The sequence below is a fragment of the Nelumbo nucifera genome, chromosome 4 (assembly GCF_055504915.1).
Source record: "Nelumbo nucifera cultivar China Antique chromosome 4, China Antique-T2T, whole genome shotgun sequence".
Taxonomy (NCBI): Eukaryota; Viridiplantae; Streptophyta; class Magnoliopsida; order Proteales; family Nelumbonaceae; genus Nelumbo; species Nelumbo nucifera.
Window position 1 is genome coordinate 16,693,612 of NC_142652.1, and position 17,005 is coordinate 16,710,616.

A 17,005-nucleotide genomic window follows, 5' to 3' on the forward strand; every position below is an offset into this window, starting at 1 on the left:
CCCCAACAGCATCCCATACTATGTTGGATACTTCACATTAGCATCTCATACTACCAACATGAGACAAATGGATCCTAACACCCTCCTAGTCTAGAAATATCCATTTTACAAATGAATCTAGTAATACAATGATCAAAGAGACTTTGGATTTTATTTACATTTCATCTCTTTGTTAGGGATCAATTAGATCACTGATCACTTTTCTTATGAGACCCAGACTAGGTCTTGGGCCTATAGGATTAAAATTTGAGAGGTCCGCAATCCAAGGGTCATCCCAAATGTCAACCATTTCCCCGGTTGCAATACTCCAGCAAGCCCCTTCTTTCATTAAATCCTTGTCAAACTTTTAAATTAAAGCCCCAAGAGCAGTTAGAGGAAACCTTAAACTCCAAAAATATTTTGTTTTTTAAATACCTTCCTTCCATGATATCCACCCACATGCTGCCCCTATTTGTACAGAATCTCCAGGCTTGTTTGGCCAGTAAAACCAAATTGAACAAATGGGGTCTTTGAATCCTAATCCACATATGAATTTGCTCTTACACATCTTGGACCAGCTAATCCAATTTACCTTCTTTTGAATTTTTTGTTTTTCCCCACATGAATTTTCTCTGGGCTTTCCTTAGCTGATTGCTGATATCTTTTGGAATCAAGAAGCAAGACATAGCATAAGAAAGGATAGCTGACAGCACTGCTTTAATCAGTAACTCCTTCCCAAACAGAAGATGGAAAACTGACCTTAGGGACGGCAATTAGCTGGCAGCACTGATTCCCCCTCCCCCTACAGGGACCCCAATCCCCGACCAGTGTGATCCCCACTAAAATAAAATTGATAACATTATAAAAAATCATAGGGGAATGGGGATCCCCACGGGGATAGGGATAACCTTGTCCCTATTAGCGGGGATGAAAATTTTCGGGGATTTTCACAAGAACGGGGCCCTGCCCCGTTGCCATTCCTAATTGACCTTGCCGTTCATTCTTTCACAAGTAATTAAACATATTTATTTTTTATCTGCCCATAGAGGAAGGAAGGCCCATTATTTGAGGGATTTTTAACAAATTTGATATTTATAACTCTTGACATTATCCTTTGCAGCCTTGGGTGCATCTTAGGCTCAGTTTGGAAGCAGTACAATTGCAAATATGTACATGCAAAATATAAGGTTTTGCACTCTACATATTTGCATTTATACTCCTTCCAAACTCAACCTTAGGGTTAAAGAAAATTTCAGATTTAGATAAATTCACTTTCTGACCCGATCACTCCCCATAATTCTTAGACTTCCTTAATCATTCCTCCCTCAATGTTGGCTCTTCAAAAGGTATAAAAATCATATCGAAAAAAACCATCAGAGTGAGCATGGTGGAGGGCCAAAGATAGTATCTCATACACATTAGTAAATATTTAAAATCAATCTTATATATCCATTTATCTGAATTTGAATTTGAATTTAAATCCAATTCAATCAAGATGAATCCAAATTCCATCGTTTATAATTGAACTGATAGATCTACCTCAATATGTTCTGATCCAATTGTATAATATTTAAATGTTTACATTTATATTTATATCCACTTAAAAATTGTCATCACCGTCAAATTAATACTGAAAATATGTGAACACTATGATACTAGAAAAAAAATTATAACCAATAAGGAGAATATCACAAAAGTGATAACCAATCAGATGGTATGCATTAATCAAAGAGGAGTTTGATTGGTCAAATCTTTTTGGTATCGTACCTTCCTGCCTTCGAGATTTACCTGGCTTCACATAAAGTTAGGCTCTATTTGGTTCGTGGGAATAGGGGTTTGGAATCGGAATCAGAATGCAACTGTTTGGTTGGATGGAATTAGAATCTTATTCTCATTTCTGCTGGAATGACATTCTCCAATTTGAAGGAATGGCTATTCTCTGCCTCTTCCTTGGGAATGAAATCCCATTCCTGTTGGTTCTAATTCCCATTCCCATTATTGTTTGAACCAAACAGACTATGGGAATATACTGTTCCAGTTCGGATTCTAATTCTGATTCCAACTGCAAACTAAGTATATGTTTGGCATCAATGCTGCATATACAGCACCGTTTTTTTGATAAAACAATGTCTTTTTTTTTTTTTTGTTTGGAAACATTGCTGTCAGGTAGGACGTTTCTTGGGGCAACAACAAGACCTTTTGTTTGGTACCAGTGCTCCATATCTATTTTTAGCACTGGTACCTATTATAAAAGTCCACGTCACTGCCACATCATGTCCTCATTGGCAGCAATGAGCTCCAAATTAAGAAAATGTCGAATTCGACATTTCCCCAGACCATGCCTTATTGATTTCTAAGACATAGTTTGGAGTACCATTTTTTATGAAAAAACGGTTCCAAACATGTTACCATTTTTTGGAGCACCGATTTTTCCAATGTAATGCTGATGTATTACTATTTTTTGGGGCAATGGCATCAACGCCAAACAGCGCCTGAAACGGACCCTATGTTCTTACAAGAGTTAATATCAAGTCATTTTACAACATCAAATTTATCTTAGATTAATTTTATTAATCGCATTTAAAATACAAACCCATGCCATCCAAATCCATGGATTTGATTTGGGTCTTATTCTCATATCTGTGTAAGACGGCTTAAACTTTAGTTTTGATTATTGACATTTTAGGTTTCACCCAAAAGTCCAAACCCGACCCTGACTTCGAATCGTCCATTTTTGTTTGCATCAGGCAAGCGAAAATAGAAAACGACTCAATGGCTGTTCAGCGGGTTCTTGAACCAATAATAACGCCACACGTCAGTGATAAAGTGCTTGAGACTACAGAGAATTAGAGTTTCCAGAACCGGCTAAACAGTTATTACATCTTTTCACGTGTATTTTTTTGATAAATTCATTCACGTGTTCACCTACCTTACCTCCCTTAAAGTGTCTGAACATAGCTGAAACTTCTTCTAAAATTTGGTCTCCTTTCATAATTGTAAATGAACCTTCTCTCTTAAAATAACAAAAGAAGAGAGTTTAAAGTTGTAGTTTTACTTTTGAGCAATTGACATGGTGAATAAATTTGAAAAAAAATCAATATTAGAAAAGAGATTGGAGAGGTTTGAGATAGTATTGACATGAAGAAAAAAATTGAAAAATACACATTTTTGGTCAAAAGTAAATGTGGGCATTTTGGAGATTTTCATGCTTTTAAGAGGATTCTAACAGAGGGGTCTAATTCCAACTGCGACAAGAAATTCAGGGAAGGAAATTGCAACTATCAAAGTTTAAGGGAGGTTTCACCATTTGCCCAAAAAAATGGGGTGATGAAAACAATTTCAGTTAAAAAGAAAAGAATCCAAAAAGATCCGATCCGCTGAAAAAAGGGAATGTCAATGATTCACCGAGAGTTACATTGAAGTCAGACCAAAAGTCCAGTCAGAACCGAACCAAAGCAAATCGCGTGTCCCATTTGATTTCCTTGCTTCAACGCCTCTTAAAGACTCACGCACCAAAAGAACGAAACACCGAGAAAGTTGGAAGAAAAACGGAACTCGCTCATAAATTTGTTCGTTCCAAGAACATATGATCTATATAGATTGTTCTTTCAAAGGTTCAGGTGCTCTGATTTAACTGGATTCTCGACCTTCATCAGGTGGCTTAACCCATCGTTATCTGTTTCAACTGTTTTTGTTCGTTTATTTTTTAAATGTCTTGAATTTGAATTTCGTTATCTCCAAGGAAGCACGCGCAGTTAGGCGCTTTTTTTTCCATCTCTGTTTCGGTTATTTGGCTTTTTTTTGTTAATACTGTGGCGGTGGTGTTAATCGGATCTGAAGAACATGATATGTTTTAGAGCATCCATGGTTGGAGTTATTGGTGTTTTTACTTGTGTTTTATTCGTTTTTGTGTGTCGGAGAAGCTCAATTTCCTTGTACTTTAGGAATGGAGGCTCTGCCCCTGATAATTGTTTATGACACATTGTCATTGAGAAGTATATTGTCTTGAACTTTTATGTGTTTGTGTTCATCTGTTTCTGTTCTAACAATTCTTATTAAAGCCTGCTATTGTTGCAGGAATTTCTTTTGCTGCTACTCTCATCGTGCAGAGCATTAAGTTACTCAGCTATTCCAAAAATGTGTTCTGTTTCTTCAATAAAAGGTGTTGGCATTGGTTTTCCAGAGCAGAAAAGTTTCCATTCGAAGGGAAATTATTCTTTGTTCGGCTTCAATTTTCTAAGATTCAGGAGATGTGAAAGGCACGCGGAAAAGAAATTCTCATCCACTGTTGTTAGAGCTGCTATTGCGAAACCGGAAATTGATTTTTCTGATCCTTATTGGAAAAATAAGTTCAAGGAGGATTTTGAGAATCGGTTCGACCTACCACACCTGAGGGATGTCTTTGATATAAAGCCTATGCCAACTACGTTCTCTCTCCATAACAGGTAACCTTTCTTTTCTAGGCAATATATGTCTGTATTATATAAATAGTATACAGTTGAGCAGAGACCACAGAATGATATTCCTACAACCTTTTCCAGTTTTCCAATTCATTGTCTTTCATTCAATGAATTAAAACTTCCTCACTCCAGCATGTACATTTATAATCTCCTGCCTAGTTTTTCAAATATTTAGTTGTTTTTATTTCTTACCTCATCTGACTCTTGACATTAGCCATGTTATATATGTGCATCATAAACAAGTTCCCAATTGTTCTCAGTTATGTTCTACCTGTATTTCGCTCATCCTGTTGCTGCATTTACCATTATAATAATTGCTTCCGTGTTTGGTTGTGACAGAGGCTCTCAAATAGTGAGTGGTGCTGATTTGCCTGAGGATAGGAAAAATGGATACGTAAACGACGACGATAGGGCATTATTGAAGGTGTGTTATTGATCTGTGCTTGTGTGTTTTCTAGACTTCAAAAATCTGCAAGATCAAATTTTCTCCAAATATTAAGGGTGTTACTCTATTGCTTTAGGCCCTTGGCCTTTGGGTTGATTAACTGTTCTTTTTGTCTAGATGATCATAAACATTTGGCTTCACATTTTTCCAAGTCACACCTTATAATGTCAAAGCAGTTTTACTGGCAATTGGTTTTAATTCATCAAGATAGATATAGTTTGGTATTCATTGCCTCGTGTAAGGGGCAGCCAAGGGTTGACACTCAGCAACTAATAAGGTTACTTTGGGCTTGATTGGCTATAAAAGATCAAGCCTTCAGGTGTATCAAATTTCTTAGTTTTTCATAAATAACAAAGAAACCAATAACACTAGCGATGAAGCATTTTACTTGAAATGCATAACTTACTAAACAAATTTACTTAGCCAAAAAAATGCAGCAGTGCTACATGGTGGCAACTAGGCTACATATAGTATGTGCTTTTACCTGTCAGTACCAATTTGTTTAATTTTGTCAAGGAAGTTTGGTTTCTAACAAAGCATTGTTTAATTTTGTCAGTACCAATTAGTTTAAATCCATTCATAAATCATAGTATAAAAATTCACACGTCAAGAACAAGTCATCTCCAAAGTCGATTTAATTGGAGACTATTTGGATGTTATAGAACTTAATTTAAAATAGCAATTGTAAATTCCAGTCTTAGGTTGTTTGAATTCACTGGTCCATTTTCTGAAATAGATTCATCACCAATTGATAATAAAAATAAGTATGTCATTTTCTGGAAGCAGAGACTTGTCAGGTCAGATATGGCAATGCAAGGGCCAATGAAGTTTGTTGAAGAATACGGAACTCAAGGAAATATTGAGTTTCTAAAAATTATTAAATTAACATGTTGAAGCTTTTTTCTTTTGATAAAGGTAAAGTATGATTGTGTTAAAATTCAAAAGGTATACAAAGGTCCTCAGTACAAAGAGTTTCTGTACACAGACAAAATCCAACCAAGGACCCTCCAAAAATTTGGCAATCAAAAAAGAAGAATTACAAGTTTCCTTTAAACAACCTATGATTGGATGGTCCTGAGACACTTATTAGTAGAGAAAAAGAGGAGAAATAGGGAAGAAGAAGAGAAGAGAGAGAGAAGAGAGAAGAGAGAAGGGAGAAGAAAAGAGGAAGTGTTTGGAGAGTTCAAATATATTTGGCGGCACCAACTTATATTAATATATATAGAATGATCATAACATAATTAAAAGGGAAAATACCCTTATGCCCCTATGATTGTCACATAAATAATTATGCCACACATTATGAAGGCCCTTGGTGAAGATGTTTGCAAGTTGTTCTTCTGAGCTGACATACAGAATGCACACTTCTCCACTCACAAGTTTTTCTCCAATAAGATGTGTGTCCACTTCAATATGTTTTGTTCTATCATGGGGGATTGGGTTAGCAACATGTTGATAGCAGCTTTATGTCACATAGAGTGACATGGGTTTGTTAATTGCAAAACCCAGTTCACCTAATAGGTTTTTTGTCCACTTGATTTTAGCAACTCCATGAGACATAGCTTTGTATTCCGCTTCAGCACTGGACCTAGCCACCACACTTTTCTTCTTACTTCTACAGGTGACTAAGTTTCCTCCCACAAAGGTACAATACCCACTGGTAGACTTTCTATCATCAACTGCCCCTGCGTAATCAACATCTGTATACACTTAAACCTTCAAATGCCCATGTTTCTGGAATAGCAAACCAGCTCTTGGGAACTTCTTGAGGTATCTAAGGATCCTTTCTGCAACTTCAAAGTGAGTTGTCTTAGGATTATGCATGAACTAACTAAGGATAAGTTTCTATTTGTTGGAGCCAAAAAGTCTTTTTCTACAAAGGGTGATTTTGGAAGACAAGGCACTCATCCACATTCAGAAATGGAAAAGAAAACATGGACTGTCATCTCTTCCTTTTTAAAGAAAAAAATGATGTGGTATGGGAATCTAGAATAACATTTTAAAGAACAGAATTCAATGGGCTTTCAAAATCTGTCCGAACTGAAGTTGGTTTTCAAACTGTATATAGTGTGTATTAATACTCATCCTTTTTTTATTGAATCAGATTAAGTCTTAGATCATGCCATATGTATTAAAGACAGGCTAAAAAGTTGGGTGAAGTATAAGGAAATCAAGGAAAAGGTGTTGAGTTATTTAAAAAAATTATTATATGAAGAACAAGGATCGAAATTGTAAGAAATGATTTAAGCAGGTATAATTTAAAATGGATATGACATTAAACAGAACAGAATGATGAAACAAGATTCATGTAGCCAGCCCCATATGATGATGGTGATGAGCATTAGGGGTTTTCTGTGACCTTGCAACTAGAGATCACATATATTTTTCTAGAATTTAAGCCTCTAAGGTTAAAGAGGCTATGACAAGACAAATGAAGGAAAGAATTCAGAACCTAATGGTATCATTAAGAGTTTCGGAACCTATTGAAGAGGCATGATTATTATAACTAAGTTGTTAGACAAGATAATCTGAACAAGGAAATTGCATGATATGAAGAGTAACATGTTTCCTATGTGTATGAATAAATGCCATAAAGAACAATCTGATGCAAGTTGATGGGTCTAGAAGAGCTAGCTGAAATCAGAAAGGACATGGCATTGAGACAGTGAGAAATGATCCAAGGACATATTGTTCAATAGAAAATGACATTTGCTAGAGTGAAATGGAAAAATAGGCTTTGTTTTTCCAATCTATAGTTGGGATACAGAATGTTATATGCCATCTTTTAGAAAAAGGGTTCAAATATCTTTACAGGTTATCTCTGAATCCCAGTTAACACCCCCCCCCTCTTTCCTGAAAGTAAAAGTTAGTATCTTTCCAATTACCAATGAATATTATCTGCCAAGGTTTTGTTTCATTAATAACTTTGTTCTAAAATAAGTCACTTGTACTGTTGTACATCATAAAAAGTCCCTTAATATGATGTGGTTATGACTAGAAATCTTGATTAGCAGGTGATTTTCCATGATAATGACAGAGAGTTAGAATAAGCAGTATTAGTGTCTTTCATTCATTCTATCATTCCATGTAATGTTTCCAGTAACTTGTTTTCTTGCTTTGACATTGCTATTGCAGGTAGCATTATTTGTGAAAGTAACCGGGAAATAAGCTTATAAAAAATTCTTTTAATACAACAAGTCAAATATCATACCTCTGTTCTATTTATTTTGATTCTGTATAATCAATATTTTGTTTCATCAGGTTATCAAATATTCTTCACCAACTTCTGCTGGAGCAGAGTGCATTGATGCTGATTGCAGTTGGGTGGAGCAATGGTAATTTTATCACCGTATCTTCAATTATTGTTGTTCTTTTTTGCCCTTCTTTTCACCTTCTTTCTTTCTTTCTTTATATTTGAGTTTTTTTAAGGGGCGGGGAGGGGTGGGGGTGAGGTAGGATATACAAGTAATGTCTTTGTAACAATTATTTCTTGAAGACTTTTGGATTCCAGGCTCTGGTATCAACAGAAAGCGAGTTTACCAAATAAACTATTGGTTTGTTGACTGTTAATATGGTGAGAATTAATTTAGGAACCATGATGTGACATAAATTCCAGTGGCTTTACCAAGGGCTGTCAATGGATTGGATATCAATTAGGATCTTATCTGCTTAGCAAGATATGGGTCTTTTCATCTGTTTTATGAATTGGATCAAAGCTGGATCCACTCTGATTGAAATGATAAAGTTCAGAACTTACAATACTTCAATAAGGACTTGTCAATACATAATTATTAGTACAATTGGTTCAAGTGTTGTGTTTTTAACTAAAGAGTAGGTTAGGATTTGTTTGGAAGCCATTTTAGTTGATTTTATTAAGAATTACAATGTTCAAATCCTATTTAAAATCTGATTATTTAAATTCAAATCAAATATTGATGCAGGAGCAACCAAAAGAAGCTATAACTGTTCTATATTGAATCATATTACATAAATATCCAAGGAATGCTACACTGGTGTTACACCAAATCATAATTATGGTGGTCACGGGAAAATGCAAAAAGTTTCCTTAAGAATCTTCTAGGTTCCTTAGCTAGCAAGAAATAGTTAAGATCATTAATTATGAAGGTTTCCATGGAAAACTTCTAGGGTCCTTGGGAGAAGGAGAGGGGATTTTGGCTCTCTGTACCCAAGGGGAAGGGCTTGTAAAGCATGACTTGTTTGAGTGAATTTCAATTTACCCAAAGGGTGTTATGGGCCCACGGAATAGGATCTCGTCACGGGTCGGTCCACGGGGAAAACCTCCTGTTTTCCCTTGTTCCTCCCTTTTCTTGAGGAACCTATCTTGGCGCCTTAATGGTGATTTGTTCAAGAGATCACCAAACTCTCCTCTGCTCTCTTTCTTGACTGAAATTTTCGATGATCTTATTCAATATTCTCAGCTCCTTAAATAGGAGATTACAAGAGATAAGAGTCCTACTTTTAGGAAGACTCCCTACTAATCTATCCTACTGAACTGATAAGATAAGATAAGATAAGGCTCCCTTAATCTATCCTACTGAACTGATAAGATAAGATAAGACTCCCTACTAATCCATACTACTGAACTGATAAGATAAGAACACTGAATAGATAAAACTCTTATTAATCCCTACTACTGAAAGCAAATAAGGCAAGAATACTGAATAGATAAGATAGGATGAGAACACTAAATTGCTGCTGCTGAGAACACTAAATTACTGCTGTTGCTGCACTAAATTACTGTTGCTGCTGCCGGCGTCCACATCATTACTCCCCTCCTGGACTACGAGCTTGTCCTCAAGCTCGAATTCAGGATGGGTGTCTTGAAACATAGTCAAAGGAATCCCGGATAGGTGGAATGATTTTTCCCTCCTGGATCGAGTTCCAATGAAGAGGGTTCATCCTCAGACAGGTGCAGTGAGATACCGAGATTTGACCATGCATAGCTGCATTCTTTGCCGCGGGCAACTGCAGCCTTAAGGTACTTCTGAGATGTCTTGAACTGTAGAGTACAAAGATTGTGAACGCCAGGCTGGTTCCATTGAACTGCATCATCTGGATCCTCTTCTATTACCTGTTTTAGTGTGTACAGAGCTCGCTCTTCCACCTTCGTCAAATCATTATGCCCAGTTTCAAACGTTGCTGCAATTTCATGCTGAGTCTTGTGAACCATGGCAAGTCCTGCCCATGCTATCCGAGTATTGAAGCCATTTCATTTGCAGCCCATGAAAGTTGTTCAGTGGGATCTTGAGACCTTTCTGCATCCTTGATACGATGAAGCACAACAACACATCGAGTTGACATGCAATTAGGCTCCAGCTTTGCTGCCTTCTCCAGGCACTTTCCAGCACTTCTATGATCACCAGCCAAATAGTATGCATTAGCAAGATTCCCAGATATGTGCAGCCCTAGGATCTGATCTGACTGCAGCTAACAAACACTCTTTTGCAACATTTGCAGCCGCAACATGAGGCATACAAGCTCCTTCACCAGCGATGACGACCTTGGAGTAGTTTCTCTTATTCTTCTTTGAACTCTCGTCGATGGAATCCTCGACGACACCGGATTCCTGCTTAATCAGAACATTCTGGGTGTTGCTAACCTGCGCTAGGGCAACGACCTGCTGCTCGCCAGACGATTCTGCCATGTCTGGCCGGCGGCCGGTTGTGGTTTCAGCCTCTTCCGGGTTCCTTTCCTTGTTGGAAAAGTACAACTCCATCAAGCGCCTTAATTCTCGGATGTCATCCTTGATCTCGCGCACCCCCTTGCTGTTTTCCATGAGTTTGTGCTCCAGATCATGAACCCTAGACGTCAATTGCTCAAAGTCACCCATGACGCCTTGCTCTGATACCAAATGTTATGGGCCCATGGAATAGGATCTCGTCACGGGTCGGTCCATGGGGAAAACCTCTTGTTTTCCCTTGTTCCTCCCTTTTCTTGAGGAACCTATCTTGGCGCCTTATTGGTGATTTGTTCAAGAGATCACCAAACTCTCCTCTGCTCTCTTTCTTGACTGAAATTTTCAATGATCTTATTCAATATTCTCAGCTCCTTAAATAGGAGATTACAAGAGATAAGAGTCCTACTTTTAGGAAAACTCCTTGCTAATTAGGAAGACTCCCTACTAATCTATCCTACTGAACTGATAAGATAAGATAAGACTCCCTACTAATCCATACTACTTGTTGAGCAGGAGACCAAGAAGAAGAAGAAAAGAAGGAGAAAAGAAGAAGAAAGAAGAAGGAGAAGAGGAAGAAGAATAAGAGGCAACTGAGCTAAGGCCTCAACCAAACTTAGCTTCAGTCGAGTGAAGCTTTCTATTTATACTGTTATGGCCGTACATAACAATATGTATACAGAATTACGAAAATACCCCTGCGGGTACTAAGCCTGTGTACAGTACATATAATACACCTGTTAACATTCCCCCTCAAGTTGGGGCATAGATATCAATCATGCCCAACTTGTCACAGAGCCCTTGATGTTTGGAATAGTTTAGCCCTTTTGTAAATAAGTCTGCAAGTTGGTCTTCAGAGCTGATGTATGGAGTGCATACTTCGCTTGTGATGATTTTCTCTCTGATAAAATGCTTGTCAACTTCAATGTGCTTTGTTCTATCATGTAGTACCGGGTTGGTAGCAATACTGATAGCTGCCTTGTTGTCACAGAGTAGAGTCATGGGTTTACCAACTGGAAAACCCAACTCTCCCAATAGATTCTTTATCCACATACCTTCGGCTACTTCGTGTGCCATTGCACGGTACTCAGCTTCAGCACTGGATCTAGCTACCACGGTTTGCTTCTTACTCCTCCAAGTAACAAGGTTCCCTCTTACAAAGGTGCAGTAACCACTAGTAGACCTTCTGTCACTTTGAGATCCAGCCCAATCCGCATCTGTGTAAATTTCAACCCTCAAGTGTCCATGTTTCTGGAATAATAAACCAGCACCCGGGAACTTCTTAAGATATCGTAGTACTCTCTCTACTGCTTCAAGGTGGGTGGACCTAGGTGCATGAATGAACTGACTGAGGACACCAACAGCATATGCTATGTCTGGACGAGTCATAGAGAGGTACAACAATCTCCCTACAAGCCTCTGAAATTGCTTCACATCCTTAAGTGGTTCACCTTGACTGTCACTTAACTTATGGTTGGGATCAATGGGAGAGTCAGCTAGTTTAACCCCAATCTTTCCAGTGTCCTTAAGCAAATCTAGGACATATTTCCTTTGAGAGATGAAGATACCCCTTTTTGATCGGGCAACCTCAATCCCAAGGAAGTATTTGGCGGGACCTAGATCTTTCACCTCAAACTGAGTGGCAAGGAAGCCCTTCAAACTTTGAATTTCATCCTTCCAATCACCAGTAACAATTATGTCATCCACGTATACTATTAGGGCAGCCATTTTACCTTCTACTCTTTTTACAAACAGTGTGTGATCTGACTGACATTACTTGTATCCCCTCTTCTGGACTGCAGTATGAAATCTGCTGAACCAAGCCCTTGGTGATTGCTTCAGCCCATATAAAGACTTCTTCAACTTGCACACCTTTTGTTCACTTCCTTGAGCCAAAAAACCGGGGGGTTGAACCATATAAACTTCATCTTCAAGGTCACTATTCAAGAAGGCATTCTTGATGTCGAGCTGATGTAGATCCCAATTCAGATTGGCAGCAAGAGAGAAAAGGACTCTAATAGAGTTCATTTTGGCAACAGGAGCAAAGGTTTCTGCATAATCAACCTCATATACTTGAGTGAAACCCTTTGCCACTAAACGAGCTTTATACCTCTCCACGGTTCCATCAGCCCCATGCTTAACAGTGAACACCCATTTACATCCAACTGGATCCTTTCCCTTAGGGAGACCAACAAGTTCCCATGTGTCATGTTAGACAGTTTATGTATGCCCTTAGCTTCAATCTGATTTGATGTACTTTTGTTATTTAGTGGAAATAAATAAAGTGCATGTTTGATTCATGTTGTTTGGTTTAATTCTGTGTAAAACCCTAAAATTGGACATTTATAGAGATTCATGTTAGTTTTAAATGTTCACAGCCGTTGGATAAGTCTGGGGAGATTTATCCTGCCAAGGCTGATGCTGGTGTGCCACCAAGTGTTGGGATGGCCTGTCTCAGCCACCAGGGTAAGACCCGAGGCACATGCAGTATGGGATTACTTGAATCCTTGAACCGGACCAGATTTCCAGTCTTGCCCTGGACCTTGGAGATAGATGGGCAAAACTGGAAAGTTACACCTGACCCCTAGACTCGATTATGACACTTCACTAGGTGCTGGATCAGGCTGCCTTTGATATGCCAATCAGTGAGATCCTTAGCGGGGATCAAAACCTGGGTATGTTGGGGCAGTTTGAGAATTCATCTGAGTGGGTGATCATAGTGACAGAATCAGCCACTTTGTCGGGCAAAGGGTAATGATCGGGAATGCACTCTCTCTGATGGAAACCAAACTACCGGCAGTTGATTTCAATCGTTGGAATTTTGTTTTGCAAAATTAACATACTTATATTTATATGTACGGTTTCAAAATGTTTGCAAATGGTTTTAATTCCCGGGATCCATGTGAGAGGGGAGTGCGGCACTGTTCCTTGCAGCCGAGGGAGAGGTCCTCTCTTGTCGGGCAGTGCTTGATCATTAAGGGCTGAGAGGTTAAGTGTAAGACCATTTAGGATAATACCTGATGGGCTAATCTTGCACCTGCCCACAGTTCCTGGGTTTTTATAAGATGGCTTGGCCCAGGGACCACTTAATGTAAGTGTTGGGCCCATAGGGTCCATATGATGGACTCAAGGGGTTCATTGAGTTTTTCAGTGAATTCGGCTGAGCCTTGTATTAAAGGCTGAGCCGAACCCATGTGGCTGGTGTGTAGATCAATGCTTGGGTCCCACGCCATACAAAGAAGCCCAACTAGGTAGCAGATTGGAAAGTAATTAGACACTGATCACTTAATGGGCCAAAAGCCCATTTCCAGGTGGGCTGATATGATCACCCATCCATGGGGCGAATTTGAGATTGAAGTTAGTAAAAGGATTGGGCCTTTAGCCTTATCCACTCTTAGAGACCAAATTCAAATTAGATTTGAATCTGGTAACCTCCTGATAAGATCAGGAGTAACCTAACTCTATCTGCAGATAGGATTAAGATAATCCCCTATCCAAATACTGATTGGATTGGGATGACTCCTGATTTAGGAGGTTTCTTAATCAAGAAGAAAGGAGGAGAAACTCAACTAACCAATTGAGAGAGAAATACAACAGATTTCGAACCAAGAAAAATCGCAAGAAAGGTTCCTGCGAATTGAGATCAGATCTCATACTCTCCAGAAAAAGAGAAAAGCAGTTCAGCCCTTTTCGTTTTTGGAGATCTCCTCCTGCCGCCGCCATCTGCCATTGCAAGATTAGATCTTTGCAGAAAATAAAGTCAAGAAATCTGTTCTTGACATCAGTCTTGCAAGAAAGACTGAAAAAGATTCAGTGTTTAGTACTTCCAGAGGATTCTTGTGAAGGATCTAGTGTGTAGGACGCACCCCGCTGGTTCTGTTCCATCCACAGCTGTGTCATCTTCAGCAGGAACAGATCTTGGAGCATTCTTTGGGCGTGAACACCAACTTTGGGAGATAGTGCTTCTCCGGATCAGGTACATTCCTCCCATTTGTCTTTTGGTAAAGATCTGGTTTGATTATGGTTCAAGTAGGATCCTTGAATATTATATTCTAAATTTAGGGAATATGATTCCCAGTTGGGAGAAGGTAGGAAAATTTTTGAAATTCGCCCACCCATTCCGCAACCTTCATGGCGTCCATTGGATGGATCCTACCATTCTTTCATGCCATTCTTATGAAGAGCATCAATCTCTTCCTTCATGGCCTTCATCCATTCTGGAACTGAGAGAGCTTCTGCCACATTTTTGGGAATAGGGATACTGTCAATGGAGGTAAGAAAAGCACGAAATGAAGGTGAGATGTTCTCATAGGAAACAAAGTTGGAAATGGGGTGTTTGGTGGTGCACGACCTAACACCTTTCCTGTGGGCAATGGGAAGGTCAAGATCATTAGCAACAGGGAGGTTGGGAGTCAAGTTACCTGAGTGAGTATGATCTTCACCCAAGGAATCTAATGGCATTTGAGGTACGGATTTTGGATTCTCCTCAGCTCTTGAACCTGATTGGCCTTTACGACGACGAGAAAAAACACGGAAAGGTGGAGGATCAGAAGGAGGAAGGGGAGAAGGAGAAGGAGTAGGAAGAGGGGGAAGTTGAACCAGTTTCTCCTCATACCTACACTCCCCCTGAGGAGAAACAGGAAAGAAGGGCTCATCCTCAAAGAAGGTAACATCCATGGAGACATAGAATCTCCGAAAAATAGGATCAAAGCAACGATACCCTTTCTGAGAGAATGAGTAGCCAAGAAATATGCACGGGATAGCACGAGAGTCCAATTTTCCTCGGGTGGGAGATAGGTTTTGGACAAAGCACCGACAACCAAAAACACGAGGAGGGATAGAAAGAAGAGGGGCCCTAGGGAAGAGAAGCTGATGTGGGGCTTTGTACTCTAACCAACGAGAGGGCATTCGGTTAATGAGGTATGTAGAACAAAGAACAACCTCAAGCCAAAATCGTTTTGGAACATTCATATGAAGTAGTAAACCCCATGCCACTTCAAGGAGGTGTCGGTTCTTCCGTTCAGCCACACCATTTTGTTGTGGCGTGCGGGCACAAGAGCTCCGATGAAGTGAGCCATGTGAAGCAAAGAACTCCGTGAGGTCACTATGAAAAAACTCTTTTGCATTGTCTGATTGAAATATTTGAATTTCGGTCTGAAATTGGGTGAAGACCATCCGCTGAAAATCTTGGATAATTTTTGGTACTTCCTCACGGGTTCGCATTGGATATACCCAAGTGTATCTGGAATAATCGTCAATGAAGGTAATAAAGTACTTGTAGCCACTCTCAGAAGGTAAAGTAACAGGGCTCCATACATCCGAATGCACAATGTGAAAAGGAAACTCAGATTTACTATTTCTTTGAGGAAATTGAGTTCTACAATGCTTGCTTAATTGACACGTTTGACAAGAAAAATTGGAAACAGACACGGACTTACACAGTTATGGGAAAACAACTTTCAACGACTCAAAAGACAAGTGACCCAAACGACAATGCCATAAATACATTTTACTCTTTTTGAACTGACTCATAGACTCTGTAACAAGAAGGCCAGCCGTATTCTCCAGCATATAGAGTCCAACCATACGACCCCTACCAATCGCCCTCCCCGAGGCCAGATCCTGAATCACACAATAGGAAGGGAAAAAAGTCACGAAACAATTTAAGGAATTTGTAACACTACTGACTGAAAACAAATTCATAGGAAATTTTGGAACATGAAGAACATTAGAAAGAGTAAGGCCAAGGGGAAGAGAGAGAGTTCCTTGACCAGCTATGGGAGAGTATGATCCATCAGCTATTCTCACTTTATCTCTTCCGGAAAGGGGGTGATAAGTTTGGAAGAAAGAGGACATACCAGTCATGTGTTTTGACGCTCCAGAATCAATGATCCATGGAGAGTCAAGGTCGTGAGAAGCAACATGGAAAGCTGTGGTAGGATTACCTGATGTGGATGCAAAAGAGGTGGTGGGAGGAGCATCCATCTGGCGAATTGTTCTACCATAAAGTTCCAAATGGTCACGGAAGGAGTTGACAATATCCTCTCTTGGGTCGGATCCAGAGTAGTTATGTTGGCCATGTGGTGGTTGAGTCACAGTGGAGGTGGAGGGCTGATTCTCCCGAGTAACCATATTGGCCATGTGGTGTTTCTTGGTACCTTGCTGCCCGGGTCTTCTAATACTATCTGATCCTTGCTTCTTAGGTAAATCCTGAGCCCACTTCGGTTTCCCATGGAAATCCCAACAAGTATCTTTGGTGTGCCGGGGCTTTTGACAATTAGTGCACCACAAATTTTCCTTATCTCCTGCTTTCTTCTGGAGATCCCCTCTCTTGAAAGAAGGTCCACCACTAGTAAAGGGACCCCCCTTTGCCGCCAACACAATTGCATCCCCTCCGGTGCTATTCATCAAGTTCCTTGTACTCTC

General features: G+C 39.4%; 1 protein-coding gene across 6 annotated transcripts in view; it reads left to right on the forward strand.

The window, feature by feature from the left end:
• The first annotated feature begins 3,426 nt into the window (after positions 1–3,426).
• LOC104598147 (ATP-dependent 6-phosphofructokinase 5, chloroplastic-like) overlaps positions 3,427–17,005 on the forward strand; it is a 51,566-nt gene continuing 37,987 nt past the window's right edge. For 2 of the 6 annotated variants that reach the window (XR_016085483.1, XM_010260077.3), the window contains exons 1-4: positions 3,435–3,635; positions 4,057–4,424; positions 4,779–4,863; positions 8,146–8,219. Coding sequence is in view for 4 of the 6 variants with exons in the window: in XM_010260077.3 (XP_010258379.1) it covers positions 4,117–4,424; positions 4,779–4,863; positions 8,146–8,219 (467 nt within the window). In the remaining 2 variants the exon portion in view is untranslated. Of the gene's footprint in view, positions 3,636–3,805; positions 3,975–4,040; positions 4,425–4,778; positions 4,864–8,145; positions 8,220–17,005 lie in introns of those variants that run through there. The other 4 variants (XR_016085486.1, XM_088903103.1, XM_088903105.1 and 1 more) reach the window with 4 other exon arrangements.